This window comes from Coenobita brevimanus, chromosome 110, assembly GCF_032717465.1.
Source record: "Coenobita brevimanus isolate Jiangsu-jjx chromosome 110, ASM3271746v2, whole genome shotgun sequence".
Lineage (NCBI taxonomy): Eukaryota > Metazoa > Arthropoda > Malacostraca > Decapoda > Coenobitidae > Coenobita > Coenobita brevimanus.
In genome coordinates, this window is record NC_137063.1 from 46,364,846 (window position 1) to 46,378,742 (window position 13,897).

At 42.1% G+C, this 13,897-nt stretch overlaps 2 protein-coding genes across 5 annotated transcripts in view; both read left to right on the top strand.

The window, feature by feature from the left end:
- Positions 1 to 7,691, top strand: part of LOC145417571 (uncharacterized) — a 58,103-nt gene extending 50,412 nt beyond the window's left edge. Inside the window, exons 2-3 of the mRNA XM_080286277.1 lie at positions 6,400 to 6,477; positions 7,588 to 7,691. Coding sequence (XP_080142403.1) covers positions 6,400 to 6,477; positions 7,588 to 7,691 — 182 coding nt within the window. The remainder of the gene's footprint in view (positions 1 to 6,399; positions 6,478 to 7,587) is intronic.
- CLIP-190 (Cytoplasmic linker protein 190) overlaps positions 7,661 to 13,897 on the top strand; it is a 90,701-nt gene continuing 84,464 nt past the window's right edge. For 3 of the 4 annotated variants that reach the window (XM_080286047.1, XM_080286048.1, XM_080286049.1), the window contains exons 1-3: positions 7,745 to 7,898; positions 9,425 to 9,493; positions 10,308 to 10,382. In XM_080286047.1, the coding sequence (XP_080142173.1) occupies positions 7,847 to 7,898; positions 9,425 to 9,493; positions 10,308 to 10,382 (196 nt within the window). In that variant the 5' untranslated portion in view covers positions 7,745 to 7,846. Of the gene's footprint in view, positions 7,899 to 9,424; positions 9,494 to 10,307; positions 10,383 to 13,897 lie in introns of all 4 variants that reach the window. The other variant, XM_080286051.1, reaches the window with a different exon arrangement.

Consider the following 13,897-nt stretch of genomic DNA (forward strand, 5'->3'; position numbering starts at 1 on the left):
CTCTCTCTCTCTCTCTCTCTCTCTCTCTCTCTCTCTCTCTCTCAGTTATACACCTATTATTTTTCTAACGAGAGGGAATCGGCTTTACCTTATATATAAAGCAATAATTTTTTGTGGTATTTAAGACTCGCCAAATATGAGAGAGAGAGAGAGAGAGAGAGAGAGAGAGAAAAGGGGGAAAAAAAAGTGAAGGAAGAACATTGTAAATAAAGAGAAGGAGTAGAGAAATAAGGGAAGATAGTAAGAATCAGAAGGAACGAATGGAGGAATGAAGGAAGGAGAAGAGGGAAAAATGAAGGAAGGCTATCAGAAAAGGTGAAAAGGAAATAATAGGAAAAAGAAAGGAGGAAGGAGAGATTAGAGGGAAGAGAGGAGGAAAGGTAGAGAGAACGGCGGAAGGTCACAAGAAAGGAAAGAAAGAGGAAGGAGGAAGAGAGAACAGGAAGGGAGCAAGAAGGGTTGAGGGAAGTTAAGATGGACGGAAAGGAGTAGAGATAAAAGGAAGAAGGAGGGAGGGAAGGAAGGAAGGAATACACATAAAAGGAAGGAAGGAATACACATAAAAGGAAGGAATGAAGGAGGAAGGGAAAGGAGAAAGGAAGGAAGGAAGGAAGGAAGTGGGTGCAAGTATAAAGTCCTTAATCCCTTATAAAATCAAGCACTGCTCCGACACTAATTTGGATCCTTATTTGTTGGTGTTCTTTGTGAGGGTGTGGCCGGGGAAAGAGACGCATCATCATCATCATCATCATCACCATCATCATCATCATTATCATCGTCATCTTCATTTTTATTATATAGAAGAAAGGAAGGATGGAAGAAAAGGAGAAAGTAAGTAAGTAAATAAGGAAAGAAAGGATGACAGGAACCAAGGAAGGAATGAAGGAAGACAGAAAGGAGGGCCGGCAGGAAGGAACGAGAGTAAGGAAGGAAGGATGGATAGATGGAAGAAAAAGATGAATGGAAGGAAGAGAGAAAAAAAAGAAGGGAAGGAAGGAAATAAAAGAGTGATAAATATAATGATCACCCTGTCCTGAATATCATAATAATTTCATGCCCTCCACCAGCACTTAATTTCCACCCTTATATGGAGATGCTGTTAGGGCGGGAGTTGCCTGGCGAGGACGCCCGAAATCGCAGGCAGCAGTATATATTGTTTTGCTAATATCGTCGGTGTTATTATTATTATTATTATTATTATTATGAAGGACGCAGTTTTCGTTCCGGTAAATTTTCGGACACTTTACTTGTAATTTATATATATATATATTTTTTTCCAATTGTCGCAAGTACACACCTACTGTTAACTTAGAATGTAAAATTACAGCAACACACACACACACAAACACACAAACACACACACACACACACACACACACACACACACACACACACACACACACACAGGCTAAAAATTCCTGCTACAGTGACCATTTTTAGTATATTATTTCTACAACCAGACGATTTTCCTCAGTCTGGCGGAGGCCCATTGTAGAGAAAATCACTTAAGCCCTTCACAAAGAGAAAACTTTCGTGAGATAAAATAAATCGCTTGACAGTAAGAAAAATAAATTAGTAAAGGACCATAATACTGAAGGGGTTAAGATTCTATGTAACCGTACCAGCCTGTGAGGTAGATAGATGAATAGATAGATAAATAGATACATACAGACATACATACATACATAGACAGATAGATTGGCAAAAAGATAGATGGAATAAATAGCATTAATATTATCTACTTCGCCCTTCCTTTCTCCGGCTACAATAAAGCAAATGCCATCAGTGTCATAAATTTTCTTTTTTCATTCTTTTCTTTTTTTTTCCTCCGTGAAGTAGATGTCGTTCATGTTAGGTATGTCTGTCGTTCGGCGTTTCTGGCAAGGTTGAAATAGCGACGTGGACATATTCTTCATGCCTCTCACTCATGGATGACCTTTTGAGAGAGAGAGAGAGAGAGAGAGAGAGAGAGAGGGAGGGAGAGAGATGGGGGGGGGAAGAGAAAGGTCATAAAACATCTCTCCACCATCACTCTTGTAACAATCGCGTCAATTATCCTCACTCTTGCACCACCATCGCCATCAACACAGTCATGATCACCATCACTGCCACCACAATCGTTACTATCACCACAACCACCACAGTCACTACCACTACTACTATCACTACCACCCTCTTCTTTCGTGCCACCAGTACCATACAGAGCTCCACTATCACTGCCACCTTAACCACTGCCACTACCACCACAGTCATTACTACCACCAGTACTACCACAGTCATTAACCACGGCTACCATCACCACCACCACCATACACTAGAGAACGCCACTTTTGGCATGGAGAAAGTGCCACTGGTGTTGGGAACTGGCCGAGCTGAATGTTAATGAATGTGAAGTAAATGTCGACCTTAGAACCTCACATGTAAACAAAGGCCTTTCTCCCGTTAGTGGTGTTAAAGAGGACTATTAATGTGTTTGTAATAGGGCTACTGGTTTTGTTATTTATTTTAGTATTAGTAGTTGTAGTAGTAGTGGTAGTTGTCAATCGTTTCTTTAGCTTTCATGTACAGTAACAAACTGAAGTTGCCGAATATTTCACCTCCTCTGTTTTTCACGTTCATATGGTGGCTAAAAGACCTACGTGTATTATTAAGCTGATATAGATATGGCATATTTCTCTGGCCGTGTATGATTCCCTTTGATGTGATGCGTCTGGGTGGAAAGTGGCAGACATCTGAGTGTGACGAGTAGGCGAACATTTGTCCCTGATTGTACGGAACTGACACACCTCGCAACACAGATCCCGCGTTCATTTCTCCGGCCGATAAACACCTTTAGATAGAATCTTCACCCAAATTGTTTTCCATAACTGACACTGAAGGCTGGGACCTGAGCCTGTATTTATAGGCTGTCTAAGCGTGTAGAAGATTGTTTGTGTAAATAATGTCTTCAGTCATCAGCCACCAAACAGTTCACAGATCACAATAAACTGACTAAATGCTCTCTCTCTCTCTCTCTCTCTCTCTCTCTCTCTCTGTCACTGACTTATGCTAACTGTTAAGGAGACTTGTGTATTCTAAAATTTGTGTAGAATCGTTTGTTTAAAAAAACCTCCTGATGTAAAAATTCTTGCTTGTCGTGTCCAACGAAATGTTTGAGTATTTTCTTCCCCAGTCAAGCTGCACAACTAGTCAACTTTTTTTTTTTCCTTCTTCATTTCACTTTCTTACTTTTTCCTTTCTTTCCTTTTCTTTCTTTCATTTCCTTTCTCAACTTCTCTTTGTTTCTTTCCCTTTCTTTCATTATCTTTCTTTCATCTGTCGTTTTATGATTTCCATTGTTTCAAACACAGTGTCAAGGCTTTTCGAAATAATACATTTTGATTATGGCTTTCACTTGTTAGATCAGCATTACGAAATCTATGGAAATCCTGAGAGGCTTATGTTTTGTAGAAGCTGTGGTCTTGTGGGTTAGAGAACACGCTGTTGGTAAGTGGTAGAGCGTTCGATTCCACCCAGGGAGCTTTGATTGACGTCAGGAAGTGTATATAGGAGCAAGACCTTAACTTATTATAGAGGGAATAACGAGAATGCATGGCGTAGCTCTGTAATGAGTAATTCATGTTATTTAAAGTAAGTTCAGTAAAAATATTTGTACATTTTATGCACAGTATAGTTATTGCAGAGGATTAAAGGTAAATACAGTGTGCCTTTTTAATACAGTAATAATAATAATAATAAGATACAAGAAGCTACAAAGGAAGAGGAAGGAACAAGGCAGACGGATTATACTAAGTCCAAATCTTCCTCCAGACGACGACACGCAACCATCAGATTTACAGTCCAGATTCCTATTTCAGTTGTAGGTGAAAAAAGGATAGTGTGATGTATGACTTACCCTTCCCTTGTGGAGAGATCCGGCCTTACAGTGGACCAGCCGTGGACCGACCGGTTTTATGGCAAAGCTAGGTTGTTTCTGGCCATTTTGGGAGGGCGAGGACCTTGTAATCCATCTGAAAAAAAAAAAAAAAAAAAAAAAAATCTATACCTTTTTTTTTTTTTCATGGCGAGGACTCCTAACCTTTTGTAGATCTCTCTCTCTCTCTCTCTCTCTCTCTCTCTCTCTCTCTCTCTCTCTCTCTCTCTCTCTCTCTCTCTCTCTCTCTCTCTCTCTCTCTCTCTCTCTCTTTTAACCTGATGAACACCTCTACCTCTTCTCAGCTTCGTTGTTGACAAGGTTTAATCAGGCTGGAGGGTCAGTTTGATTAGTAACCAAGATTTTTTTCTTTTACCTGGCAAAGACCCCTAACCCTTTTCATGCTTAGTTAATGACCAGGTGTAATCAAGCTGGTGTGTTGATTTGATTAGTAACCAAGGAGACTTTTTTTTTTTTTTTACTGGCGAAGATCTCTACCTCTTTTCAGCTTAATTGATGTCCAAGTGTAGTCAGGTTGGAGGGTCGATTTGATAAGTAACCAAGGAGATTTTTTTTTTGTTTTAACTTGGCCAAGACCCTTAATCCATTTCCCGTTTAGTTGATGACCAGGTGTAGTCAGGGCGGAGGGTCACCTTGATTAGTAACCAAGGAGACTTATACCTGCCTCATAACTAGGGCCCATTGAGTTTCATGCAGTTTCGATTTATTATTCAAGTTGTGAGAGTTGCACAGTTCCATCAGATGAAAACATAGCAAATATAGTCGCTAGATATTCATTTCTTATTATGAGAGAGAAAGATAGAGGGGGGAGGAGGGGTTGAGCTAAGGAGAGAGAGTTGAGAGGGTCCCAGGAGCAAGGATGAGTCAGTGTTGGGTGGAGGTGCATCATCCCCCCCCCACCCCTCCTTTACGTGTCCTGTTTCACCCCTCCGCCCTCACTGACGTACCTCACTCACCTCCATCCTTCGTCACCTCCCTGCCTCACTCACCTCCATCCTTCGTCACCTCCCTGCCTCACTCACCTCCATCCTTCGTCACCTCCCTGCCTCACTCACCTCCATCCTTCGTCACCTCCCTGCCTCACTCACCTCCATCCTTCGTCACCTCCCCACCTCACTCACCTCCATCCTTCGTCACCTCCCCACCTCACTCACCTCCATCCTTCGTCACCTTCCTACCTCACTCACCTCCATCCTTCATCACCTCCCTGCCTCACTCACCTCCATCCTTCGTCACCTCCCTGCCTCACTCACCTCCATCCTTCATCACCTCCCTGCCTCACTCACCTCCCTGCCTCACTCACCTCCATCCTTCGTCACCTCCCTACCTCACGCACATCCATCCTTCGTCACCTCTCTACCTCACTCACATCCATCCTTCGTCACCTTCCCACTTTACTCACATCCTTCCTTCGTCACCTCCCTACCTCACTCTCCTCCATCCTTCGTCACCTCCCTACCTCACTCACCTCCATCCTTCGTCACCTCCCTACCTCACTCACCTCCATCCTTCGTCACCTCCCTACCTCACTCACCTCCATCCTTCGTCACCTCCCTACCTCACTCACTTCCATCCTTCGTCACCTCTCTACCTCACTCACCTTCATCCTTCGTCACCTCTGGACCTCACTCACCTCCATCTTCAGTCACCTCCCTACCTCACTCACCTCCATCTTCAGTCACCTCCCTACCTCACTCACCTCCATCTTCAGTCACCTCCCTACCTCACTCACCTCCATCTTCAGTCACCTCCCTACCTCACTCACCTCCATCTTCAGTCACCTCCCTACCTCACTCACCTCGATCTTCAGTCACCTCCCTACCTCACTCACCTCCATCTTCAGTCACCTCCCTACCTCACTCACCTCCATCTTCAGTCACCTCCCTACCTCACTCACCTCCATCTGGACTTGGCGGAAATAAATGTCAGCGACCTAAATTAGCCTGATGTAGCCCATAATGAGCACTGAATTAATTTATTATTTAATTATGTCACGCGGGAAAATAATGACCGTTACGTGGGTTTTCTTCTCGTAACGGTTTAAACGGCTGGCGGTTATGCTGACTGGTCGATGAACGGTTGGTGATGATGATGATGAGGAGGAGAAGGACGGTGATGGTGATGATGATGATGATGATGATGATGAGGAGGAGGAGGAGGAGGAGGAGGAGGATGGTGGTGATGGATGACGACGATGATATTATTATTATCATTGTTGCTGTTATTATTATTATTATTGTTACTGTTATTATTATCAATAGTATTAGTATTAGTATTATTATCATTATTATTATTGTTGTTGTTGTGTTGTTGTTGGTGGTGGTGTAGTGTTGCTGGTGTCAGTGGTAGTGGTGGTGTTTTTAGTGATATCACAGTGTGTTCATCACCATTATTATTGTATATGATTAATCTGTGTACATTCTCCGTCTCCAGCTCTTCTCTTTATCACGCCTCTTTCTCCACAGACGGCGCCCGTGTGGACATCGAGATAGAGAAGTTAAGGCGCCTTAGTCAGGAGTTTGCCAAGAAGAGTGAAGAGGAAGGTAAGTCTCTCTCTCTCTCTCTCTCTCTCTCTCTCCATCCTGTGTGGACAAAAGGACTTCCAAGTATTTTTGTCCTTACTCATCAGGGACCCCTCATCCCACGACAGCACTCTCCGTTTTCCTTTTGTAGCTGTAACTTGTAAAAAAAAGGGGAGGCGAATAAGGATGACTAAGCATACAGGTTAGTGTAGGAATACGAAATGAGAGAGAGAGAGAGAGAGAGAGAGAGAGAGAGAGAGAGAGAGAGAGAGAGAGAGAGAGAGATTTACAAGAATCTCATTTAACCTCCGTAATTAAGTAACATCTTTTATATTTTGTTGCTTCCTCCGTGTTATGTTATTTAAGGTGTCAGTAACTATTTGCTTTATTTCCAGTAGCACGGAGGCATCCTTGTTATTATAATATGGCTCTCCCCTAACTCCTTTATTAACCCTTTCAATCCGATGATTATATCTCCCTCCAGACGATTTTTTTTTTTTTTTTTTTTTTTAGCTTAGTTGAGACCTTTTTGAAATAGGGGAGTTAGCTGCAGCTTCCATCATCTTCAGTACAACAGCTAAATAAAATCGTTGCATAAAATTATCAGGAAATAGAAATATAAAAAAATGGCGTCCTCGGGTTCAAGAGGTTAAACTTTAAAATGATGTATCTATTGAGGGAAAACCAAATAGATTTTTTTTTTTTAGTTATTCTTCTGGTTCTATACGATTTTATTTAGCTTAGTAACTCCAAGGGTCTCTTGTAGTAAAGAACACGAATACGATAACATCTTCTTATATTGTTCTTGTTATCTGTTCTTGTTATCTCCAGACTATTTTATTCAGCTTTGGCACCATTTCTTGCAGTGAAGAACCAATGTAGTGTCCTTTTTCAATGTTCTTGATTCCCTCGGACAGTTATGGGCTAGGCCTGAATGATGGCGATGATGATGATGATGATGATGATGACGTCTATTTTATTTTGTGGAGCAGCTCAGGAGTGAACTAATATATCTTTTCATTTAATAATTTTTGCATAATACGGCGCCTCTCGTAGCGGAGGGGCCAAGAATATGTCTAATTTTTATCCTGTTTCCCCAGAGGCCTCTAACCACTTCAACGGCACCATCAGCCCCAAGAGCAGGTCCCCGCCTCCCAAAGCCACATCCCCGCCTGCCAACCCCTTCAAGCACGTCTACAACGGCTACAACGACACCAACGGAATTAACGGCCTGAGCAACGGTAGCAGCGAGGGCGGGAGCAACAGGTTCCATCACAAGCGCGCCCGTTCTCCCCTCAGGGATACTACCACCGTCACCCCGATCCTGGTGGAGAAGAAGCAGGAACCGAATTTTCTGCCCAACACCTTCCCCGATTTGCCCACTTACAAAATGCCGTCCCAGCGCAGGTTCAGCGAGGATGTTAACTTTAGGAGGCCCTTGGGTTAGTCTGCATTTTATGGGAACTGTATTTTTCTCATCCTTATTAAGAAGTAGATAGTTGTGGAGAGTGTATTTGTGGAGAATCTCTACGTCCTTCATTTAAACACACACACACACACACACACACACACACACACACGCCAGGGATGGATCCAGGGGGGGATGGGGGGATGCATCCCCCCCCACCGGCCATGCATCATTGAGTAAAGAGGCAATTTCAACATTGAAATATCAGTATGTCACGTCAAGTCTTTGGTTGAATCAGCGAATCAGACCCCCCCACCGAAAATTCCTGGATCTACCCCTCACACACACACACACACACACACACACACACACACACACACACAAGCCAACATTTCGAAGCCTCCCACTGTTATTTTTGAGGGTAAAGACATTTATTTTAATGGGGGTTTCTTGACTCCCCACTTCCCCCACCATTGCAAGATTATGGTGTTTGATCTTCCTCACACATATTATTCACAGGGAAGTGCATTTCAAAGCCTCCACTTCCCTTGTTTTTGTATTATATAGCACAGCGGTTGTCAAACTTTTTAGTGGGTGACCCCATTTCGAATATTTCAAGACTTCGCGACCCACAGCGTAAAAAAAAATCAGAGAGAGAGAGAGAGAGTAACCGGTACATAGCCTATCATAGTTATTATGAATATACTAATAGTGTCAGAAGAGTAATTACAATTTCAGTAAAGTAAATATAATACACTGAAAGCATTAGGTCTATTCTATGCCTCTGCGACCCATCAAAATTCCTCTCACGACCCACTTTTGGGTCGCGACCCATAGTTTGAGAATCACTGATATAGCAGACCTTCCACTCCCATTTCATTGATAGGTAGACGTCCTTCTTACCCTCTCACGGTTCCTCTTCATTTGTGTTGGGTTTGAGTTATCTTACACTACCTTTTCTTGTGCACAGAGGTTACTAGCTACTTTTTGTACTTTTTTTTTTTTGGTGTGTTTGTTTTTCTCCCAAATGAGCATCTGTAATATTTGCATTCCCCTTTCATTTTTCTTATAATTGCAGCCCTTTTTAGTATATGAGTAGGGGCATTTGTAATCTTTAACTGATCTTTCAACGCCTCCCACATTGACAGTTTTACTTCTATGCTTTTGTCTCAGTTTCTTGTAAAATACCCCCCTCCTTTAGCACACGCAGATTTGTCTAGTGTCGAAGGAGGGTAGATCAGATAGGTCACAGATATCAGAATATTAATATTTGCTTCTACGGTGATGTATTCGTTTTTCTCCGTGACTGCTCAACCCGTAATAAATAACAAAATTTACATACGCACTGTAGTGGCAGATGGACCTTGGGAGAGTGAGTGGGGTCACCCATTATAGGTATAGAAAATGGCTCAGTACTCGGCACATAGAAAACAAGCAGTGAAGAATTGGGGAGGACTGACTATTGTATACTCGTATTGTTGATCTTTGTAATATTTTGCAATTTACCATTCTTGTGTTAGTACGTCATTATCACTGTCTAAGTGTATCTTTTCTCCCCAGCCACCCTTCACGAGGACGAGGTGGTGGCTCGCCGCCGCTTCAGCGAGGATGTACGCAAGAAGTCCCTTGGTAAGACTTTTTTCTTTCTTTCTTTTTTTAATTTTCGTCTACCTTGAGTTCTGGGTTAGATGGATGGAGTGACAGAGTGTGTCTTTTTTCTGGTGGCTGTCAGAAGCAGTACAGGACCAGTATACAGTATGTTAATGAATACGCTGTGAATATATTTACTCAGAAATCACTTGTGCAAATGTAGAAGGTTAATTTAAAAGTCACATTTAAGTTTTGAATTAATCTGTTATGAAATGCTTAATTCATTCATTGGGGTAACATAGGTAGGTAAATCTGAGTTGTTTAGCGTTTTTAAAACAAAAGCCCTAATATTTATAAGTGTTTTTTAAGAGGAGCCTGTGGAGTCACATGGAGAGTCAGGCTGACGAATGAGGATATAAAGGAGCGTTGTGGTGTTGATGTGGATGTGATAGGAAGCGTTATGAGGAACACACTGAGGTGATTTGGCCATGTGGAGAGGATGGAGGGTGAAAGACTGACGAAGAGAGTGTATGTGAGTGAGGTGGAGGGGGGAAGAGGGAGGGGGAGGCCGAGGATGAGATGGAGGGATGGGGTGGAGAGGTATATGAGAGAGGGGGGTGTGAGTTGGGAGCAGGTCAGTGAAATGGCGGGGGACAGGGCGACTTGGAGGCGATTTGTTTGTTGCCATCCCAAACGGGATTGAGGCGTCTGGCAATAGATAGATAGTTTATTTTTTAGTTGGGACAGTTAGGGTCTTTACATATTTATTTATTCATTTATTCTTTTAGTCTCCTCGGACTTTATGTATGTATGTATGTATTTATTTATTTATTTATTTATTTATTTTCCTCAGACACAAGCGGGGTGATGGATGATGTGTACAAGCACCAGAGGAAGCTGTCGGAGGCGGGAGTCAGACGTCTGTCCGGTGAGTACAATAAAAATACTATTCCTCTACTGTCGACCCACTGCCTTGCCTTACAAGAAAGAGCGAGACAGTGAACAGTGACTTTTGAAATCTAGTGATGTTAGCTGCGAAACCCAACAAACTCCTCTATTTTGCGTAGGAGTTTCATAATTTTTCACCTAAAAAGTGGAGCGATAAGGGACAAAGGTCGCGCGCCTGTTTTGCCTCTTCTAACTTTCCTCTACCAACTAATACTCCTGATAAGAGAAAGATTTGCTATACTTCTCTTCCCGTTGGTGATTTTCTTTTATGTTGATGTATTAAGGAAGAACAGTGGAGGATATAGCCGAAGCGTGGAGTAGCCGGAGTGGAATAGGCCTAGTAGGAAGATTTTTTTTTTTTTTTTTTCGTGACTGCACAGTACTGTATTACTCATGCTACCATTTGGCGATTTTATTCAGCGTCGGAGCGTCCCCTAGTGCCGAAGAGGTCTATCTGGATTGCATCTAACTCCCTTTAGGGCGGAAAGTCGTCCAAATTGTGTTAATAAATATATGAATACATAAATGCGAAATACGGAATCAGATTGAAAGGATTATACTTGTAAAAATTTGCACCTTTCGACAGTTGTTTATTATTATTATTATTATTATTATTATTATTACAGTGTACATATCTCATTAGTGGTAGGTGGTAGCGACCATCATCCACTCACTTGATGTAGTGCTGCCTACTTCTTCCTTAGCCTTTATCATTCTTTTTCTGTGCCTGCCCTCCTCTCTTCCTATTTCTCCCATCTTTTCTGTCACCACTTATTGCTTTTCTTTCCATTACAGGTGGCTTTACATTGAGTGACAAGCCAAATGGTTTCCTGTAAGCCAAGAAACCATTTACAACGCTGGGTGGTAACCATATAACCAAACCATATGTGCTCCCTACGTGTCAAATGGGTTGGTGGAGGGTTAGTGCCCCTCCTTGTAAAACAAATAACTCCAAGTCAAATGGCCACCCCTTACGGGATTATGGCGTCTGGCAATAGATAGATAGATAGACATATCTCATTACAGTTAGTCGTGTGTCCGGTTAAATTGCTTTCTTAGGCCTTACTTCAAACCTACTTTTCTCATTCACCTTCACTCACTCTCTCACAATTTCACTCACGACAGCTATCTTTTCTTGTTTATACTAGCAGAGTTGACGAAACATTTTGACGTTTTCTTTAGCATACCGACATTTTCAAGGAAGTACGAAACACTAAGAAAAGATTATCGTAACTTTTCAATTCCTTTAGTCACGCGATGAATTATGAAAAGGGGCGAACACAAAAGTAGACCTTGAACACCTTAACCTTGACTCTGTGTGTGTGTGTGTGTGTGTGTGTGTGTGTGTGTTTCGTGATGAAATAGACTTTTAGGAACCTTTAAGTGAGCCCGGTGAAAGGGAGGGATGAATGGGAGGAGGGGGGAAATGGAGAGGGGATGGCTTGGACGTGGATTGAGTAGGTAGAGAGAGATGTAGGTAGAGTAGGGAGGTAGAGAGATAAAGGTAGAATGAGGAGGTTGAGAGAATAATGAGGTAGAGAGACAATGTGAAGGGAATAGAGAGAAAATTGAAGATTGATGAGGCAGACGGATGTATTACAGGAAAAATAAGATTGGTAATAAGGATGGTGGGTGGGATGGAGGTAGTTTAGTAATATAAATAAAGGTGATGGTGGGGAAGGAGGTGTAGTGAGTAAAGGTGAAGGAAAAGGTAATAAAAACGAGAAGTACTTAGGAGGAGGAGAGAATATGAAAACAAATGGGTTGTAAGAACTGAGAGAGAGAGAGAGAGAGAGAGAGAGAGAGAGAGAGAGAGAGAGAGAGAGAGAGAGAGGTTAAGATGACAGGAATAAAGAATAATGACCTGGTGGATGGTCGTTTATTATGAACGATGCACACACACACACACACACACACACACAACGACCGCAAAATCCTCAGAAGATGCACTTGTAGAGAATATATCAAAAACTTAACTAATAAATAATAGAGAGTTGTTTAAAAAGGAAGGAAATTCAACCTCTTCACTACGAGGCGTCTTCCTCAGAATAAATTTAATCGTCTTTTTGGTAACTAAAACAAAGTATGATAATAAAGAGATTAATTAGAGGACAGGTAAGAGATGTTCATTAATAGGTAGGTATAGGAAGAGAGAGAGAGAGAGAGTGAGAGAGAACAATTTATTATAGAAGTTAGAATGAGGAGGTAGGAAGTAGGTAGAGTAATGGACAGATGCAGGTAACATGAGGAGGTAGGTAGACTGAAGGTGAACATGTAGGTTGAGACAGGAGGTTGACAGACGCAGGTAGAATTGAGTGATAGATAATACAGTAGCCTATACAGATTAGGTTGACTGAAGGGAAGTAGAATGAGGCAGAGAATCAGGAAACGGCAAACGGAGCATTAATTGAGGTAGGCACAGGTAGAGTGTAAAAAAAAATGTTGGAAGAGTAAAGGCATGTAGGTAGAAATTTAGAGAGACGAAAGGGGGGGTGCAGGAGTAGGTCAGCGTCAAGAGAGGCCGCGAGAGGGCTTGGGTGAGGTCAGGCGCTGGGTCGTTTGTCTTCTGCTGCTGACTCACTGATTAGGTGCTGTCCGTCTGTACTTGTATAAGCGTCAGATTTGCCTTCTTTATCATCTGCCTTCCTCTGCGGACTTACTGAATGGGCTCTGATTAATTATAATTGGATTAACTTTATCATATACCTTCATTTGTGGATGGCGCATTTCTACTCAGGTGGAAGACGTAATACGGAGGGTAACTTGGGTAACCTGGATAATGCACTGATTTATAGCCCAACTTATTTTTCTTAGATGAGTCCCACAGTCAAGAGGCTTCCTACTTTGCTATCTTTATCTTCGCCTCACAGGAATTTTCTTTATAATCTGTCCTTCAAGAAACAACCTCGGAAAGACCAGTAGGGATGTTGTCTGCTTTCCTTTGTACGGTAGTCTCTTACCTCTTGGCTTTTCCCCCCACCTTTACCTGTACAGTACTTTATATTTATTTCATCTTTGCCTCATCTTTACTGGTGCTGTTTGGTTGAACTTGCTGTCAGCGTTAGTATATTATCCTTGCCATTTTTAACATGTAATAACTTCCTGCGTGTAGTATTTGTTAGGTATATTTGCAGTGTTTACTCCTCTCTCTCTCTCTCTCTCTCTCTCTCTCTCTCTCTCTCTCTGTCAACAAAATCGTAGCTGAAATGGAGTACCTGAGTTGATCCGACAACGAGAGAGTAAAGCAGAGGTAGAATGCGAGATAGAAAAATAAGCCGGGGAAGTACAAACAAGGACAAAAGTTCGTACACTATTTTCCTGCGTCCACTTCACACTTAGGGCATGTCCGTCACCTCCTCCCAGACGCATCAAATCAAAGAGAATTACTTATAGCCAGAGAAGCATACCAAGCCTCTCTTCAGCTTTATAAAATTACCCAGCAGAGAAGAGTGGGAAATAGAGGTGAAATTTTAGAACTTTTTTTTTTTTTTACTG